The sequence below is a fragment of the Lepus europaeus genome, chromosome 7, assembly GCF_033115175.1.
Source record: "Lepus europaeus isolate LE1 chromosome 7, mLepTim1.pri, whole genome shotgun sequence".
Classification (NCBI taxonomy): domain Eukaryota; kingdom Metazoa; phylum Chordata; class Mammalia; order Lagomorpha; family Leporidae; genus Lepus; species Lepus europaeus.
In genome coordinates this window covers 103,646,993-103,666,740 of record NC_084833.1, presented here as the reverse complement: position 1 = coordinate 103,666,740, position 19,748 = coordinate 103,646,993, and the positions used below count along the sequence as shown (strand labels likewise).

General features: G+C 40.6%; 1 protein-coding gene across 5 annotated transcripts in view; it reads left to right on the top strand.

The window, feature by feature from the left end:
• CADM1 (cell adhesion molecule 1) overlaps positions 1–19,748 on the top strand; it is a 346,994-nt gene that overhangs the window by 277,275 nt on the left and 49,971 nt on the right. For all 5 annotated transcript variants that reach the window (XM_062197057.1, XM_062197056.1, XM_062197059.1 and 2 more), the window contains exons 2-5: positions 1,897–2,043; positions 3,625–3,777; positions 11,125–11,262; positions 13,891–14,049. In XM_062197057.1, coding sequence (XP_062053041.1) covers positions 1,897–2,043; positions 3,625–3,777; positions 11,125–11,262; positions 13,891–14,049 — 597 coding nt within the window. The remainder of the gene's footprint in view (positions 1–1,896; positions 2,044–3,624; positions 3,778–11,124; positions 11,263–13,890; positions 14,050–19,748) is intronic.

The window sequence follows — 19,748 nt, the reverse complement described above, 5'->3', positions numbered from 1 at the left end:
ATTGTTATTCTTGTAACACTGTTCAGCCCACTAAGCCTCTACTCTAGATCAAGCCAGGGAAAATGTACCCTCTCACTCACTACAAGCCCTGTGGGCCTGTGTTCTCACACCCAGGGTAATTCCCTGGATCACAGAGCTCCAGGTCAGGTTTCATTTTGGTTTGCTCCTCAAGCACCAAGAATTTTTGTTTATCTGTGGCTCTAATAATTTTTTTTTTGGCTTATCCTTCCAGCTCCCTCTCTTCTAATCCTTTGCCAGAGGCTGGTCTATTTCTAGGTGGATTTGGCTTAAAGCCATCTCAGACACCCCTTCTCACACTCCCCCACAGTGGCCTGCCAAAAAAGGATCCTTCGGCAGAAATGCGATAGCAGGTGGAAATCCTGCATTTATTCTAATTGCATCTCTATTTATGCTGCCTCATTTTTTTTTTTTTTAGATTAGTGTTTATCTTTGACCTTTGTTTCTGAATGTGACAACTTTTCCTAACAGAGGGAGTAAGCCATTCTGAGTGATGTAGAGCAGTGCCAGAGAGAGCTCCTGGAGAACAGAAACTCGGAGCCGTCATTCTTGTATGCCTGCTACTTCTCACACATAATAATGTCTTAATAAATGTTTGGATTTGACATCTAGAGAAATGATGATGATGATGATGATGACGACGATGACAGTGATGGTGACAGCAGCGACTACTGTTTATCGTTTTTTATGAGAAGCTAGAAACAGTGCGAAATGCTTTATATCATCCTTCTTAATTCCTCCAATAGCTCTATAGACAGCTTTTAATTATTATCCCCATTTTGCAGATGGACAGCTGGCTCAGAAATTTTAAATAATTTTCCTGAGCTCACACCAGCTAGAAGGCACTCTCTCTCTCTCTTTTTCCTGATCCACCGTTGTATCCACTGCCTATACCACACTTTTTGTTCTGTGAGTGAGGAATAGGTATCAGTTTTCACCCACATTGCAGCTTTTTAGAGGCTAGACAATGTTATATTCTCCTATATGCCCTCCCATACCAGGTGCAAAATTGGACACTGGACAATTGCTTCGTCCTTTGCTTCTGAAATGAATTCTCCTTTCCTCCTACCTGTGCTGTGGATCATTTAGGACATTTAGGAGATGCCCTGGCTGCTGTCACTCATCTGCAAAGCAACAAACTAGAGCAGATCTGAAGATAGCCTTCTATCTGTGGATCTGAAAGCCTGGACTTTTTAACATATTCTGAAAGAGATTTTCTAGATGGCTGGTGGGGGTGATTTGCAAAAAGAGAGGTGGGTTCAGGGCAACCTGGGGTTTTGGGTGAGTCGTGAAGGTTTGAGTTTTTGAGAGTAGACTGAACTGGTAGCCTTCCCAGAATTGTATTGAGACCCCAAAGAGTCACAGTTAGATCCTCCCTCCCACACAATAAATAACTAAACTGCCTATGCATTGGGAATGTCAGCATCCGCTAAGAAGATGAGACTATGGAACCCTCCTCCCTACTTCTATTAAGTGGCCCCTTGAGTCTTCTGTGAGATGTCCAGATAGCTTCGCTCAAGGGCATGTGAGCCAAGGTTGACTCTACGTATCTTCCCTATTCCGTTTGTGAGAGCTTCAACTCCTCACAAAAGCCACTACTCTGATCTCCAATACCGCCTCTGTCTACCACTCAACTAGAACAAAACACTGAAGGCTGGAACCTTGATATCCGCAACTTTTGAGAGCAAGTCAAGTCCAGGATTAGCTGTATTTTATCTCTAGGTCTCTCCTCGATAAATAGACTCAGTTTATTATTAGAGCCATACCACATGTTGCTATTTGTGTTCATTGTTGTCTTATGTTTAATTCTCATTTTAATTGATCAAGTTAACTATCATTGATGTTTTCTGAATTTTTTTCTCCCCATTTTTTTTTAAGGTGATGGACAGAATTTGTTTACGAAAGACGTGACAGTGATCGAGGGAGAAGTTGCAACCATCAGCTGCCAAGTCAATAAGAGTGACGACTCTGTGATTCAGCTGCTGAATCCCAACAGGCAGACCATTTATTTCAGGGACTTCAGGCGTAAGTTCCCACCCCTGTGGTATTAGATGGCAACTTTTTTTCCTACACGTTGTCTTGATGAAGAGATTGCTAAGGCCACCTTCTTTTAATTTAATGTTAGATGCTTAAAGTTTAGTCGATTCTTTAGAGGGAAGAAGAGACAGGCAATCATAATCTTTCTACTTAATAGAAACCTTGAATGGTCCCTTTTAAAAGTAAGGCAGTCTTACTTTGCAATAGGAATTGATTGTAGTAATTCAAGGTGAATTGCAATTGAGTCCCAAATACTTAGCTGACACAAACAACTCAAATAGGGGAAGGCAAGGAAAATATAGCATTCTGAAAGGTAATCTGTTTGGGTTGAAGACTGAAGTTTCCAAAGCAATCTGTGCCTATAAAGACAAAACCAAATGTCCTCTCACTGTAGACTGTGGCATGTGGAGGTATCTGTACGCTGAAGGCTTTCCAAATGTAATATAACAAAAGGCAATAATCGAAACCAGATTATGTATGATAGAAATGGTTCAAATGGGTGTCAGGGCTTGGCAAGAACAGAAATCATGTCTTTCTAAAAAAATGTTATTGAGAACATTGACACCTAATCAAAGCAGATGTCAAGCAAGTCCCTTCTTGACTGCCTGTCTCTTTTCCTCCCCAATGCCTTAGGACAGGAGTGACCTGCGGAAAGAATTGATATATCTAAGGAGCATACGAAGATGAAGGGGTTAAAAGGGAAAGAAGCCAGCTTTTTATTCTTAAACTGAATTTTTGTGATTGCATGCTAAGCTAATTTTTGCCAAAATTATTAAAGGATTTTAAAAGAGAACATTTGAAATACATCAGAAACCCACATTTATTGCTTTTTTGGTGATTTTGATTGCCGGCTCGATACCTAATCAGTTCCATACAGTGAAGCTGAACATAGCTAAAAAAACTGCAGGACCAGTTTAAGGCCTGTGTAGGGCCTAGGTTATCTGCTTTTGACAGCTCTAAAATCATATCAGCTATATTAAGATGTACCCAAGTTAAAAAGGATTATACTACTATATAACATTTTAAAAATGACTTCTCATGTTGCTTTTGAAATTATTATTAGTCCTCTTTCAAAATTTGGAGCAATTACTTTCTTGGATTTTTAGAGGCCGTGTAAGAATCGGTAGGCCCTTGTTGCTGAAGTCCTAATTCCCAGAAAGCTAATGGGGGCCCTGCACCCTGTGTCTGGGGACTCATGACCTGCCCTTTCCTTATGTTTTCATTTTGCCTATGTCTGACAAAAAAAAAAAAAAAACTGAAACAATTTACAAGTACATGTTAAAGACCAATGGCTCCTACAGTTGTGCAAAGGGTGTGTGTGTGTGTGTGTGTGTGCACGCAGGTGCATGAGTTTCGTTTGGACATGTAATTATAACATGTAATTATTTCAAAAGCTCGGAAAATTACTCAAGTTGTAGGAAGAAGTACCCAAAAGGCACAGTGAGACATAATACATTTTCCTACTCTAGAGCTGCCTTTCTAGTCCTCTTTTTCCTCACTTCATGTAAGGAAAACAGACTGTCCGTTGTCCTGCCCACGATCATTGACTCTCTGTGTTTTGTTTCACAGCTCTGAAGGACAGCAGGTTTCAGCTGCTGAATTTTTCTAGCAGTGAACTCAAAGTGTCGTTGACAAACGTCTCCATTTCTGATGAAGGGAGATACTTCTGCCAGCTCTACACCGACCCCCCCCAGGAAAGTTATACCACCATCACAGTCCTGGGTAAGACTTGCTCCGGGGGCTCATCCTGGGAAATGGGGTGGGAGTGCCCCTTAGGATGGCTTCCAGCAGCAAGGAGGCGGTTAATGGTGAATCTCCCTTTCAAACTTGTTTTAGGAAGAATCACCGCCCATCTTGCTGAATTTTAAAAATAGCCTATTTTACCAAATGTGCTAAGGAATGGCAATCAGCAGTCTTTATAGATTCCACCTGCTCTTGGGTTTCAAACCTCAAGCTTCAGAAGCAAAGATCAAGAGAATTTAGAGCCCTCAAATGAATCACTCACCACATGAAATGCCATTGCCTCTAACTCCCAGGATTTTTTTTTTCTTCTGTACAGGAGAGGGGAAGATGGGATCCCACGTCTGTGCCCCATGGCAGAGCTCTGTTAGGAGCCTCTTGATTTTTTCCTTCCGAGTTGCAGCCTTGTTTTGATGTTGTTGATCTCCTGCTCTTTCACTTCACTTATTGTTTTGTTTATTCCTTATACTCCAGTATTTTCTGTTAAAAAAAAAAAATCGTACCCCATGAGCCCATACATTACCACAAATTGCAACCATTGGGCATAAAAGGGTTAAGAGCCCCTTAAGGTATAATACACAAAAAACTGTTGAGAGGCTTCTAGGTACTCCTCTAGTGAGTTGAGTGTCTTTGGGATCACCGGATTGTGATTTTCAGCAAATTCCTAGTAAGTGAGATTTCCATTTCATGTTTTGATATACTCAGCAGATATTTCTGTGTTGAAAGTGATCTGAGTTGGTCACCGTTTAGCCAGGCATATACCCCAGTTCATAACTCTTAGCTGATCCAGATTTTTCAAACTGAATTTTCAAGGACATACACTCTAGTATAAGGCGAGATCTCTGATTTACACCTTCAGGAAGATGATGAATCAAAGTCTATTTGAGACGGCAGACTGCAGCTTCTCGGTGTAATGATACGAAGATGAAAGAGGAAAGATAAATAGGAAGGACATTTCCGCTCAGTGTGTGTGCACATATATGTATATATGGATGTCCATTCTGAGCTGCTGCCTCTTGGCTTTATTTAAACACAGCTGTAAAAGGGAACATACTTTTTATTCATTAAGCTAAACACGTCCGCAAGCTTACATATTGCTCTTGATAAGAGGAATACTAATTTTAGAAAGCCATGTTTCAAGTCTGCGTGCATTTTCTAACATAGTCTGTATTTAATGATGATGGCTTTCAGGTATACATATCTGTCATGATTGTGGTTTTAATCCATATCAGTCTGTTGAAGCCATAAGTGTAGAAGGTTTCCCTGGGAGACGGCATAGTGGCTTAGCTGGTTAAGACACTACCTATGGGGTTGACATCCCATATGGGCACCGGTTTGAGTACCAGCTACTCCACTTCTGATCCAGCTCCCTAATAATGGCCTGGGAAAGCAGAGGACAATGGCCATGTCTTTGGGCCCCTGCCACCCACATGGAAGACCAGGATGAAGCTCCTGGCTCCTGGCTTTGGCCTAGCCATTGCCACCATCTGGGGAGTGAACCAGTGGATGAAAGATCTCTCTCTCTCTCTCTCTCTCTCTCTCTCCCTCTCTCCCTCTCTCCCTCTCCCTCCTCCTCTGTGCGTGTGTGTATATATCCCTGTATGTAAATCTGACATTCAAATAAATAAGTCTTAAAAAATGGTTTTGCTGGAATGACTGTTCTGGAATTATGCAGATGTACCAAATTCACAAGCATGCATTTAAAGTTTTCTCTGCGTCAGCTTGTGTAGAAGTTTTTGAAAACACAATTTGCTTTTTGGGGTGAGTTGTTAGCTGCACAGACTTCAAATTGACCATCTACCATTTGACTCCACCATCATTTATGGCATTTTCTCAAAAGTGACAGCAGTATAATGAAATATGTGAGAGGAATTTAAAAAGTTTACAGAAAAGTGGAATTAAAAGGATACATTTTTTTTGGTACAAAATTTTTGTTCATAATACATGGAAAATACATGTTGTGAAAAGAGTGTACACAGATTTCAAAATTGTTTTTGCACCAAAATAAACTTACCCTTTTAGTTCCATTTTTCCATGAACTTTTTGAAGTACTTGTGTTTATGGTATTTTGAATTTTCAGAATATTTTACTGTGTATACCTTTAAATATTGATACCTAATTTCATAGAATAAAAATGATAATAACAAAGCTTAGCCATCCTTCCTAGGTTACAAAGCACTCCATTAAGAATCAAGAATCTTCAAACTTCAGGTCTTATTATTCCACCTCAGAACCTTTGTATTTTCTGGTCTAGGTTGCATCAGTTACATCCTAAATGCTGCTGTTTCAAGATCTTTTTCTTGAAGGCACACATCTTTTGTTTTCAGGAATGTGGCCATTGGCAAGCGGTTACTGTCCCTCTGGTATGTTTGTTCTCAGAGCCACTGCACTGACCAGCTTGACTGTGAATCCACCCTGGGCTTAGGAGTTGGCACACCAGCACTAGACTCTTAAGAGGCATTATGCCTGGGAATCCTTTTGGAGGTCTCATTATTCTAGAAGTGACAGTTTCCTGCTTCTATTTTATAGAGGCATTCACTTAATGTACTTGAAAATAATACTAGTAGATGTTCTTTTGCGGGTACTATGCATTTATTTAATATTCTATCCATTGAATTTACTTTAGGATTCCTTGACAGAGTAAAATTGTTGTCATCAGTGGCTGAGCCTTTCATATTCCAAAATCTGACAATTTCTACTCCTATTCGTTTATTCAAACCCTCCGCCTAAGATTGAGAATTTTCGGATTTCATAATGAATGTAGTATGACATATTAGCATCTCCGTTGCTATCTGCTGTTCTCTGAAAAGGACTCCACAGGTACTTACACAGCTGTCAAATCTCTTGATAGGTTGAGGATGCTCGTTTTAATGCGTGTATCTATTAGTTATTTGATGCATTCAGCAAAAATTTCAGCATAATTATAAGATATAGAAATGGATGTTCATGTTATTTGTGCTGTTCTTTAGTTACTATTATGGTTACATCTTATCCATGTAGAAACTGAAAATCCTCCTATGATGTTTTGTACGACTTTGGGCACTTTTTAGGGTATTCACTCATTCCTTCTACGTGTGATGAGTTAGTTTCTTTCTCCTGAACACGGTGTAAGATTCCATTTATACTATTCATGAGAGGAGATGAATGAGAAAGTATCCTGCTTTAAGACTAATGTAGTTAGTGATCATGGTAGCTAATATTATTAAGGTCTTGTCCTTCTAAGATTAGTGTTCACTCTTAAGATTACAGGAACAGGAGAAGTTAATTATTTTAAGGGGCCTTAGAGTGAGAATTCACATACTGATCAGCTTTAAGATTCCTCTTTCCTTGTAATTAACGTGACTCATCTTGATATTACTGATTTTTTTTTAAAATGTTGTAGGCGTAATGTTTATAATCGGCATTCATAGATTTAAGTTTAGCTAAGAAGAAACTTGACATATCATTGCTGTTTTCTGGCACTTACTGCTATGTGATTTCCATTCAGGTTTTCATCTACATGTACCTCCTTAGCTGGATCCTTGGTTATTTTCATTAAAGACTGCAGGCAGTTTTTACTAAATGTGTCTGTTTAGTGGACCGTGTATAAGTGTATTCTCTGGTTAGCAGAAGTTTTAATTCATTTTTCTTATAAATGGATTTTTATACTTTACTAACCTCTTTTGTATTAGACTAGACATTATGAAGTTAAAGGAAAAATAGGGTAGAATTAATAGACCAAAATACATTTTAAAATTTTCTTGTCAAACCCCGTTTTTTCAGAAAGAAGATTTAAATTGCCTCATTTATATTTTGTAAAGTTTTCTTACTCTTAAAAAAATACTGAAAGAATCCAACTTTTTTAAAAAAGACATTAGGACTCACACTATCGATTTTCTTTTATGTTTGTAAACCAAACAACTCCAACTGTACTTGCCTGTTATACTTTTAGCAAAGATTAGAAATACTGGTCACAATTTTGAGAAAATTATTTTTGGAATTGCAAAAAAGAGTCATTCAGCTACTTCTCAGGATGAAGATTTCAATGGTAAATAAGACTTTTATTTCTCTACACCAGGCATATTTTCCGCCTTTGAAGTTTTCCACACTTTTATCTTAGCCATAAAGTTAAAGGTGATGTCATCACTTTGGGAAGATAATCCTAGGAGCTGGTATTGGTACAGGAATCACTCTAAAGTGTTATAGAACATTAGCATCTATCTGTTGCAACAAAAGTGGGAATTAACATGGATAATAGCAAACAATAAGTCGTCCAGATAAGGGCTAAGCTGCCAGTCAAGCTCTCAGCCCCAAAACAAAATCTGGAGGAAGCTTTGAATTTCTTCTGTCCTTATCTATACCAATTCCTTTTCATGTCTTTGCTTTGAACCAGCAGACATTATTGATGATGTTGAAAGACTATGCCATCATCTTTATGACCAAATGGAAGGAATAAAGATTTTCCACCAAGAAATAGCATTGAAGATGAAGGTAGTAAAGGTTTGGAAGCAAGGGGTAAGGAGAGAGAGCACGTGTCTCAGGCTCAGCATGAAAAAAGAGAGGATGAAGGAAACACAGACAACAACTACACAATATCTGACAGGCTAGGTTTTGGAGGCGAAATTCCACTGAGACATGACAGCCGTCTACTGCGGAGTCTCTTAACTGTCAAATCTGTTCCCATCAGGCAGACTCCCAGGCTTCCACAGGGTGACTAGCAAGGCATTTCTCCAAAAGTCATGCGGATACAGTGGTATGTGACGTACTCCGTTCTGGAGGGATTTCCCAAATCGACCCTAGGTTGAGCTGCTTGCCCATTTGTCATAACCTGAGACACCCATGTTCATTAACTTCATTGTCCCATTTGTTGGTTACTCACAGTTCTCATGGGGAATCACTTCAAACGTCAAAAATTATCTTCAACACCTTATGTTCTATTTTTGCCTAGGACTTGAAAGGAATTGCTGTTGCCTGATCCTTGTATTTGTTGAGAGTACTTCCTATGTCTTTCATTCCTTAATTGTTCTCTTTTTATCTTCCCTTAGACTCTTCTTCAGCACTTGCCAAGGTCTTGTTCAGATGTGGACAGTCTCTTCTGACACTTGGTCTAACGATAGCATTTTCCCCAGGACTCCTATTACACTGCTCTCAGAATGCTAGTAGTATTTGTGGATCCTAAACATTTAGTCTCTCTATGTGTTCCCTAAAAACTTCCTGGGTACGTGTGATGAAAATCTAAAACCTAGCTGACTGTCAACCAGCATGGATATACTATGTTAAGGATACAGCTAGCGGAGGTCATCCCATTTCTTTTGTCACTGCCTTAAAATGCTGGCAGATGCACAACTCCAAATTGAGTATTAAATTACCTCTCATTTTGTTTACTTTTCCCTTTAAATGTTAGCTGAGGTAGTTCTTTGCTGTGTTTAACTACTCATTCAGGCCATATCACACTAGCAACAGATCCAATTCAATAAATACGTTATTTTCTTTGTATACCGGGAACAAAGAAAAGGGGTGCTTTTGCTTTAGTAGTTATATTCCTCCCCGCTACCACCACCACACACTATCTTGCTGAGAAATATATGCAACAAATTATTTTCCTTTTCCTTTTTCCATTGTTCTCTATAGGAATTTTCAAGTGCTCCAATTCAGTGTCAAAGTCTTCCTGTGGGCAGAATTTTCACATTGAACTGGAACAGTTGGAAATCCCAAATATGTGGTTTAATCCCATGATTTATTGAAGCGGTATCAGAGATGTATTATTCAACTCGATCATCAGGATGGCGTGTTTATACATATTTAATTCCTTGTTTCTCTTCTGAGTTGAGAAACTTATTAATCAGAAGTCTCAGAACTGTCTTTGCTTATTCATGGTGGTCAGGACACATATTCTTAGATTCACTCTGCTGAATTCAGTATTCTTACTGATTTTTATTTCAAGAGGCTGTCTTGAGGTAAGGTTGCACCTTATATGAAGTTTCACTGTCAATGCTGATTCATTAAAAAAAAAAAAAAATACTTTCCCTCATCATCATCACCACCATCAGGTTACATACCCTTGATTCAGTATTCAGTATTTTCACACCCAAAAATTGTTTTTTGCCATTTTGTCACACGTACATTTAATATGCTTACAGAAGAGTGATTTTTCTCCTGAAATATAAATCTGCTTGCAAGCACTTAACAGCCTCTCCCACCTTTGATTTCTGAAATTTGGAGCTTTGGGATTCAGAATATGGAAAAGTGCTGCAGGCTAATTGACACTTCCTAATATTACTGCATCTTCATATCCAAAGGATTTTATTACAGTGCCATCCATTGGAGGTCATGATTATATTCTGGCTCTCTATGAACCATTTAATTAAATGAACTGCTTCTAAGGCACAATTTTTCTGTGTATGTTTATGGTGAGTGATTCTTTTAAAGGCTCCCAAGGTTTTGATCAATGCTGGTTGGCTTTGGAATCTTTCCTATGTAGATTGAATTTAAAGAGAATTGTTGCTTTCAGGGGCCTCCAGGTAAAGTTGGTAATTTCAATAGTATATACTCTTACTTATATCCACTTTCTGATGAATTATAAACTATACTTATAGTTATCTCTCTATATAGAACTATTTAATATATATAGCTCTTATATATAATTATTTATATATATTATTTATATCATATAATTATTTATATTTATATATATTATATACATATATATATATATTTACAAATTGACCAGTGAGAGACTGAATCCTTTATAAGATGAATTTCGGAGAGAAATTCCAAATGAATTGATTTAACTTTATTTGATAATGACTTTGCATTTCTTTTTCCTCCTCCTAAGCAATTTGTTTTAAATTCCCACCAGGAATATCTATTATTAGCCTCCTTTTGGATAGCAATAGTGCTATTTTCTGATGAATAGAAGAACATATTACAGAAGTGGATTCTAGGGGTGGGTGTTAGGACACAGTGGGTCAGGCTGTCACTTGGATGCCCATATCCCATATCAGAATACCTGGGATCCAGTCCCATCTCTGCTTCCTGGCTGGCTTACTGTTAGTGTGCCTGGGAGAGAGCAGGTGATGGTCCTACTCTTTGGATCCCTACCACCCACAGGGGAGACCCAAATTGAGTTCTTGGCTTCTCGCTTGGCCCTGGCCCAGCCCTGGCTGATCTGGCTATTTGAGAAGTGAACTGGTAGATGAAAACTCAATCTCCCCCCCTCCCCCCCCATGCGTGCATTTTCTTCTTCTCTTCCTCCTCCTCCTTCTCTCCCTGTCACTCTGCCTTACTGATAAATAAGTTAAAAGAAAAAGTGGATTGCATGTTTATAAAGCTCACGTGTTGAATTTGCAGTTCCGCCACGCAACTTGATGATCGATATCCAGAAGGACACTGCGGTGGAGGGCGAGGAGATCGAGGTCAACTGCACCGCCATGGCCAGCAAACCAGCCACGACTATCCGGTGGTTCAAGGGGAACAAGGAGCTGAAAGGTGAGATGCGAATTGCCCTGTGCCGCCGTGGTTAGTCAGCACTTGATTCTAGCAAGTGTGCCTTCGTGGGAATTAAAGCCCCTGAAACAAAAGCACGCATTTAGATACTGCTTAGAATCAACTACTAAATACAGCTGAGGCCAGAGCACAGCTGCATTTCATCCTAACTCATGTCCTCATTGTGTGGTTAGAGGTTCATGGTGATCCTTGTTCTATTCAGACACCCAGAAGAGACCAAACCTGAAAACCGGAACTCTTCGTATTAGGAAGAACTGTTAAGTATTCCCTGAGTTCAGGCTGTGTCTGTACCTGCAATCCTCACTGCCTTCATCCTGTCTTTTGTGTGACTCAGAGTAGCTCAGACCCTTAAATTCTCATGTTACACAACTTTTTAAATGTATTACTGTCTTTCCTGTGATGAGTTCCAAGTCATGCTGACATCTATTGAGTTGTGTTCAGTGGACTAAGAATTTTATCTTAATTGTGAGCTTACAGGGACCACCTTTCTTGTGAAACCTATAATTGAGTTGCCTAAGCTTACCAGGCTGTTCTTTAGCAGAGTCTCTGGTTTCATGGTGGTGGTACGGGCTGCTCCCTTGTCCGACTCCCATTGCCTCTCCCTCCGTGTCAGGCCATCCACATTTTATTTTTTTAAAGATTTGCTTACTTATTTGAAAGGCAGTCACAGAGAGATCTTCCAAATGCTGGTCGACTCCCCAGATGGCAGCAACAGCTGGGGAGGACCAAGGTGAAGCCAGAAGCCTAGAGGTCCTTCCTGGACTCCCAAACAGGTGTGGCAGGGGCCCAAGCACTGGGGCCATCTTCTGCTGCTTTCCCTGGCACCTTATCAGGGAGCTGGAGCTGGAGCAGAGAGCAGCCAGGACTGGAACCAGGGCTCAGAAGTGATGGAGGTGCTGCAGCCAGTGGCTTAACCTGGTGTGCCACCACAGCAGCCCCTACACCTCAGCTGTGGCACTAGGTAAACAGTGCAGCCTTGATTCTGTTTGGCTTTTTTCATCAGTTGTCCCGAGTCCTTCATGGTCCCTTCCATGTTGCCCTGCAAGCAGTACCCTGAGCACTGGACTCAGGGATTGAAATTTTTCAGTTATTTGTCAGCACTGCTAGCCTGTGCCTCAGTTTCCCCTAACATGGCGACCCACAGGTTACAGGATCCTTATGACCACAAAATAAATGAATGTTTGTAAAGTACTTAGCTGCACCTGGGCCAAGGTAAGTGCTCTGGATGTGCTTGCTAAACAAATAAATAAATAAACAAACAGTGTGAGGAAGAAAAGAATAAGCCCTTTTAGAAAGAGAATCTAGAAATCTCTATCTGGAAACAGACAAATCCATACCAGCTTAAGTTTCTAAGAGCCTGTTCTGTTTTAATCTCCTCTTTCCTAGGTATGGCTTTGGAAGGAAGGAGTTTTTCATTTCCCCTCTGCTTTTCTGTCTGAGTGAATTGAGCCATTAAATGTGTACCGATAAGTACAAAACATTAAAAGAAAGTTAATGGTGTGCTATGTTCCTGGGAGTGCCGCGTTCAGGAAGGGACCGCCGTAGCCTATTCATTCCAGCCGGAAGCCGCCTCCCTCTTTTTCTGGGTGTTCTTGGACGTGTCTCCCATCTGGCCTGGAGCCCTGGATCTTACTCTGCTCTAGCCCACTGCCACTGCATTTTTGTGGTCTTCCAAAAGTCTCAGAGTTTAAACATTTCAATTACAATTTCAATTATGTAAATCCATTTAGTTACTTTGCCTCCTAATTGTTGATGATGGGGATAGGCAAAAGGGGTTGTTTATATCTCTACTGCTGATTGAATTACTTAGGGGATTTGGATGATGTCCTAGAATTCTTAAATGGCGTGACAGCCTTCTAGATATTTCAAGTTCAGATGGTTTTCGGGGGTGAAAAGCACTTTTCTTTTACTCCTTCTGAGTTCCTTAGGCAGCCAGATGTCAAAATGGGTGAAGTCAGAGCTGATTTGTGGGAGGGTCTAAGATAGAGGAAACTTGCATGATCCATTTTATGAACAATAGTGTAGACACAGGCATTTGGTGCAGTGGTTAAGACGCTGCTTAGAACACCCACATCCCATACCAGAGTGCCTGGTTCAAGTCCCAGCTCCATTTCTGATCCAGCTTCCTCCTAACGTGCATCCTGGGAAGCAGCAGATGATGATGGCTCAAGTGCTTGGGCCATTGCAACCCATGCAGGAGACCCAGACTGAACTGTAGGCTCCCAGCTTTGGCCTGGCCCAACCCTGGCTGTTGCAGGCATTTGAGGTGAACCACTGGATGAAAGATGGCTCAGTCTATGTTTCTGTGTGTCACTGTCTCTTCCTTTCAAATAAAATGCAAATAAAAAAATTTTTAAAATTAAAAGAAGAAAAATTGTGTACGTTATTTGGGGTTCAGATATATCCTAATTACTGTTCTTCGAGGTTGAAAAGCAGGAAATAATCATGGTATCAGTTATCTGTCCACAGATTACCCTTATCTCAAGTGACTTCCATCATACTGGTTAAAATAGCAGTGCTGGGGTCGGGGAGGGGTTGCTGGAAGAACTAAAATCAGAGTGATGGAAATTTACCCAGCTGTGGTTGCGTGATGCACTCTCTGTCCGGCAGGCAAATCGGAGGTGGAAGAGTGGTCAGACATGTACACCGTGACCAGCCAGCTGATGCTGAAGGTGCACAAGGAGGACGACGGGGTGCCGGTGATCTGCCAGGTGGAGCACCCTGCAGTCACCGGAAACCTGCAGACCCAGCGGTATCTGGAAGTACAGTGTGAGTACCCGGGTGCCTGGCTGAGGGGGCACAGGATCGCAGTTGTTTAAAAAACTCTTCGGGAGCCGTTTATTGGGCACAGTTTATATGGTATAAATAGAATTTTTTTTCCCTTTGTCTTGGTAAAAGAATGATCAAAGGATTGTTTTACTGAAATCCCACCATATTATAAAGTGAAAACACTGCATTGAAGCCAAATGTAAAACTAAAATGATTCCAAATCCGGGGTAACATATGACTTGATTTCTTTGATCGTAGACTGTCATTTTCCTGCCAATTTCAAAATCTAGAGTAATCCTCTCCGTTTTCAATCCCGTCGTAACGGCTGAATTTTTTTATAGAAGGGATTTTATTCCCATTATGTATCAGCGTTTTGTTTTAAATTGCATGCTCTCTTCTATTTTAGCTTAACTTGTAGTGATGAGTTGAAAAGTCGGACTCCTTGGGATCCCTGCCAGTCTTGATGGCTTCATCAATAAGGGCTAGGCCATAGTGAGTGAGGGTGTCTCCTTACCGTGCCCTGTGGACCAAATGCATTCTCTTCATCTTCTCCTCTGAACGCTTCTGATGAGGAGGAAATTATGTTTCCTGTGCAGAACCCATTCAGGGCCAAGGTTGTAGCCAAGTACCAGCTTCTTGCCTTTTTTCAGGAGGCTTCTGCACGTCGGTCTATGAAAAAGCCCGGTGATGTTTGAGTATGCAGAGCTGAAATGTTACAAATGTGCTTGGGGTGACAGTGACCTCTCTTATCACGTTCCTGGGGCTGCCATAATAAATGGCCACACATCTGGTACCTTGAAACAGCAGACATTTCTTCTTCCACAGTTCCGGAGGTCAGAAGTCCAGAATCACGGGGTTGGCAGAGCTGTTCTCCGTCCCGTGGCTCTGGGGAACATCTATGCTTTTGCCTCTTCCAGTTCCTGGGGGGGCTCTGGGAGTCTGCCTCTGCCCTCACACGGCTTTCTCCTCTTCTCTGCTTGTCTCTTTTAGGTCACTGGATGTGAGCCCCACCCAAATAATCAAGAATGGCTTCATTTCAAAACCCTTAAATTATATCTGCAAAGACCCTTTTTCCAAAAGTAGGCCCAATTCACAGGTTCCAGGGGCTAGAATGTGAACATCTTTGGAGGCAACTCTATCCAGTCCTCACCAGATGTTTAAATGGCTTGAACAAAACGGGGCAGGGAAAGTTATAAAAAGTTGCTTCTAAAAGACCCTCCCATTCCAACCTTTTCTTACTATGAGCTTGGCTCAATTTAACATTACATAATGCAGGTTTTTCTTGCTAATTCATTTCATCTACTTCATTATATAGCTTCATTATGAGCATCATGCTTATAATTTTCATATCACTAAAACTATTGTGGTGTAATGTCCCTATAATGGAAAAACAGAAATGATCAGATATTATCTAAATTGGCAGATAGTAGATTTCTTGTGACTTTGCTAATATGTAATTCATTTAAGCAAACTTAATATCCATTAACTTTCCTTGTAGGGGCCCATTAGCTTTAATAATACATTAGCTCCTCTGTGAGTCCTGAGTAGATATTCACTCAGTTTCCACCCTGAAACTCCTTAAGTAGTTTCCCAGAGTATCTTTTAAACAGAAGATAGCAATATAGCTCCACCCACCTACAGAATTACACTCACTCCCAGATGCAAAATAATTTAGGCAGTACACCTCCTACTCCTTGGAAAACTTGATAATGATCCTTATAAGCATTGTCTTCCATATCTACAGATGGCTGAGGTTCATGCTTCCAAGAAAAGGAGTGAAGCTCCCTGTCTGAGTCCGTGTGACTTCAGGCTAACAAAGCACCGCCAGTGACTCTTGAGGATGCACCCTGCTGATCATGCTCCACTCTTCACAGAGCCCTGTGTGCGGGAGACTCTGCTCCTTCATGCAGTGTTAGATCACTCAAACATTTTATCCTTGATACTCCATTTTTGGGACCATAGATAGGAAAACACTTTTTTTAAAAGATTTATTTATTTGAAAGGCAGAGTGACACAGAGAGAGAGAGAATATCTTCCATCTGCTGCTGCAGTCCCCAAATGTCTGCAGCAGCCGGGCCTAGGCCAGTCTGAGGCTAGGAGCTGGGAACTCCATCCAGGTCTCCCGCATGTGTGGCGGGAACCCAAGTATTTGGGCCATCATCTGCCATCTATGCTCAAGAAAATCATGTGGCAGCTCACTGGCCTCTGTTCTTAGAGGACCATTGAGAACTCGGCAGAGTCAGCCAGGAATTCCTTAAATAACTGTGTCAAACATGATTGGCATTCTCTGCCTCATTTCCTACCAGCTTCACCCCCATTGAACAAGAGCAGCCATACGATAGCAAAAGCCACCTGCCATTGGACCCTGAGTGTTGGGGGTCAGGTTGCTATCCACCATGGCAGTTATTTGTCTGAAGACCAGCAGCGGCACAGCTGGATGGCTGTGAGGAAGCATGAGATTCTCTGAGTAGTTAGAATAATCCGCATGTGTGTTGAATAATGTTAGACACTCTGTGAGGAGAAACATGCCTGTATTTTTGAGGTCACCCAAACTCACAGACAGAAGTTCTTAACCTTTTTAGCAGTCATTGACCCCTTTAAAAATCCTCTGATAGCTCTAAACCTGGAAAAGGTGAATACAGTCACGTAGCTACCACATCTGCCCAGCATTTAACAATCCCATTTTGCTCTTAAAGTTTTCCTAATTTCACTTCTGCAAAGGTCACTTTGACGTGTTTTACCATGTTCTTGGGTCATCTGTACTCTTTATTTACAGTTTTTCTTTAAATCACTTGATTTCTTTATTCTAACTGAAATATACGTTAAAGGACTTTTAAAATTATGAATTTTGCTTGTTTATCTACATTTGTCTAATAAACATTAAAATAAGTATATGGTTATTCTTTTTTTAATGTCCTTTCCTTCTCCACCTAAACAGATTTCTTATATTATCAGTGATAAACACTATCACAGGAGCTACTGAACCCTTCATGGACTTCAGATTCTACTCTGAGTAAATAAGATGACCTTGGGGCAAGTCTAACCTGATATGAGTGCTATTAAGTGCACTCACAGTGTTTAACCTTGACCCATTTTGGCCCATGGAGGTTTATGGAAATGTCTCTCCACTCCATCTAAGACAAATGGATGTTAACCAGGATATGAATAGGGTTAAATGACAGATAATAGATTTGAATTCAGTATAAGTTATATCCTTTCTAAAAAATAAGAATTTTTTAAAAAAGAATAAGAACAGGAAATGATTGTATACTCTTAAATATCTTTTCTCTTTTTTAAAAAAAGCTTTATTAATTTATTTGAAAGAGGTATATATAGAGAGAGAGAATCAGGGAAGGAGGGAGGGAGAAGAAAGATAGAGAGAGAGAGAGAGAGAGAGAGAGATCCTATCTTCTAGTTCACTCCTCAAATGGCTGCAACAGTCAGGGCTAGAGCCAGGAGCCAGGAACTTCTCCAGGGTCTCCCATGTGGGTGCAGGGACCCAAGCACTTGGGCCATCTTCCACTGTCTTCCTAGGTGCTTTTAGCAGGGAACTGGATTGGAAGTAGGGAAGCTAGACTGGAACCAGCGCCCAAATGGGATAACAGCATTGCAGGTGGCAGCTTAACCCGCTACGCCACACTGTCAGCCCCTTAAATATCTTATTTTATGAGGAAAGGGGAGGAAGGATAAAAAGATGGGAAAGTTTACACTTCTTCCCCTAATAAACAGGAATGCCACCCTATCACATAGAAGACAAGGCCTGAGCTACAACTTGGAATTGCTTTTGTCTTGTGGATCTAAGTACTAATTAATTGAACCAGAATTGTGCAGTGTTTGTTTGCTAGTACCCTTATTTATGGTACCAGGAGAAATTGTTGTGCCCAATTATGTGAGAAATCAGCCAGATGTGTATGCTGTCATACTTTTAATAATCCTTAAGTTTTTGGTGAGTACAGATATTAATTGTGTAGTATGCATTGAAGTGATTAACATCAATGTAATTTATTATCTGGAGATTTCTGAACGTAAATAAATGAGTTGTTTTGTTCAGCAAGGTGTTGACCCCTTCAGAATCAGTGAATTAAAGTCCCCCCTTTTTATTATAAATATGAAAGGCACCACAATCAACCAAGTGTTCAGTTATTTGATTTTCTGGGGCATTAGCCGCTCTTGTTTGTGACATTTCCCTGTTGGGTGCTCGTTTGCAAGCTCATTAATAAGGTTTTCTCATAGGAACGTTGCTGGGAATGAGGAACATATAGTAGGGCTCTTAGTTTTCCAGCTTGCATTCTGAGACTCAGCAAGGGTACCGCAGCAGCACGCAGTTAAATGTTTGAAACGCAAAATAATTACATTTTCAGGCTAGAATTCAAAGCTCTGTTTTCTTAGATGTTATGCGGTGAACGGTTTTGCTTTTTACTGTTCTCAGCTATATGACCCCACAATCTTCCTGTGCATTTTTTCTTGCAAATGCCAGCACAGGTGGTATTACCCAAATCTGCACTGTGCTCCGTTATAGCAGAGTGTGATACAATTGTAGCACAGTTAGTACAGCTTCAGATCCCAGGGAAGGCACTCTTGTCAAATAAAAGCCTGTTTAAAGGAGAACAGTTCACTGTCTGCGTGTTAAAAGGAAGCTGTCTAAATAGCATCAAGGTGGCAACACGTAGCGACATAAGCTGGGAATTCAAAGAAGAGCTGTGACCCTCAGTATGGAATTCAGATTGCAGTGCACAAGGGAGGCAAGCCTTCCTGTGGACGCAGGCGAATATGAAACCCTTGAATTACTGCTGCATGTCTTTTGATTTCACCCATCATAGCCTTGCTCTTTAAAATGTTTTGCAAAAATTCTCATTTTGTGAGGCTTGTGTGTGTGTGTGTATGTGTGCGCGCACGCACGTATTTGCAAAAAACGACAAAGAATTGAAGAAGAGATGAGTTTTGAAAGGGAGAAAAAAAAAACAAAGCCTGTCGAAATGGGTATCTGAATGCCTTCCCTGCTCTGATTATCATCTGACAGTTAATCGTGTATGTGGGCATCATTTTCAAAATGAGTTTTATTGACTAGATGTAGCCAGGTATTTTATAAATCCATATTCTTGTGCAGCCAAGGTGCAGGGAGGGGTAGGTTTTGTTTTGTTTTGTTTTTTCTCTTTCAGTCCCTCAACTGGGGGACAATTGGGCATTGAGGAGATGATCAAAACTTCTTCCTTATCTGTGCCAAAATAAATGTTTCTCTGGTATCGATGGTGCCCTGCAGGGAAGGAGGAAGAAAAACCTGGAAATCGGAAAATCTTCCCTGTGTAGAGTAGAGGATAAGACTTAGTTTCCAGGAGCAGCTCCTCTGTCTCATCCACTCCCCCGTCAGCTCTGTTCCCAGGTTGTATTCTTCAAAGCATAATAGCTGGCGTTTTCAGATTTGGCCTGTTTCTCTCTGATCTCTAGTTTCTTTTTTAACAGAATGCGATCCTCCTTCCACTCTCCATTTCAATTTTTTTTAAAGCAATGAATAGAGTTTCGGGGAGGTTATTTCAGTATTTATTATTCCTCATGAGATATAATCGCAGTATGGAGACCCCCTGATTGAAGCTGATTTTTTAACCTATCATTTTTTGTGCTAACTGAGTAGTGATGGCCCTAAGCTCCTGATGTTGTAAGGGCTTTAGATTGTTAGTGATACATTCTGCAGTATGCAAAGG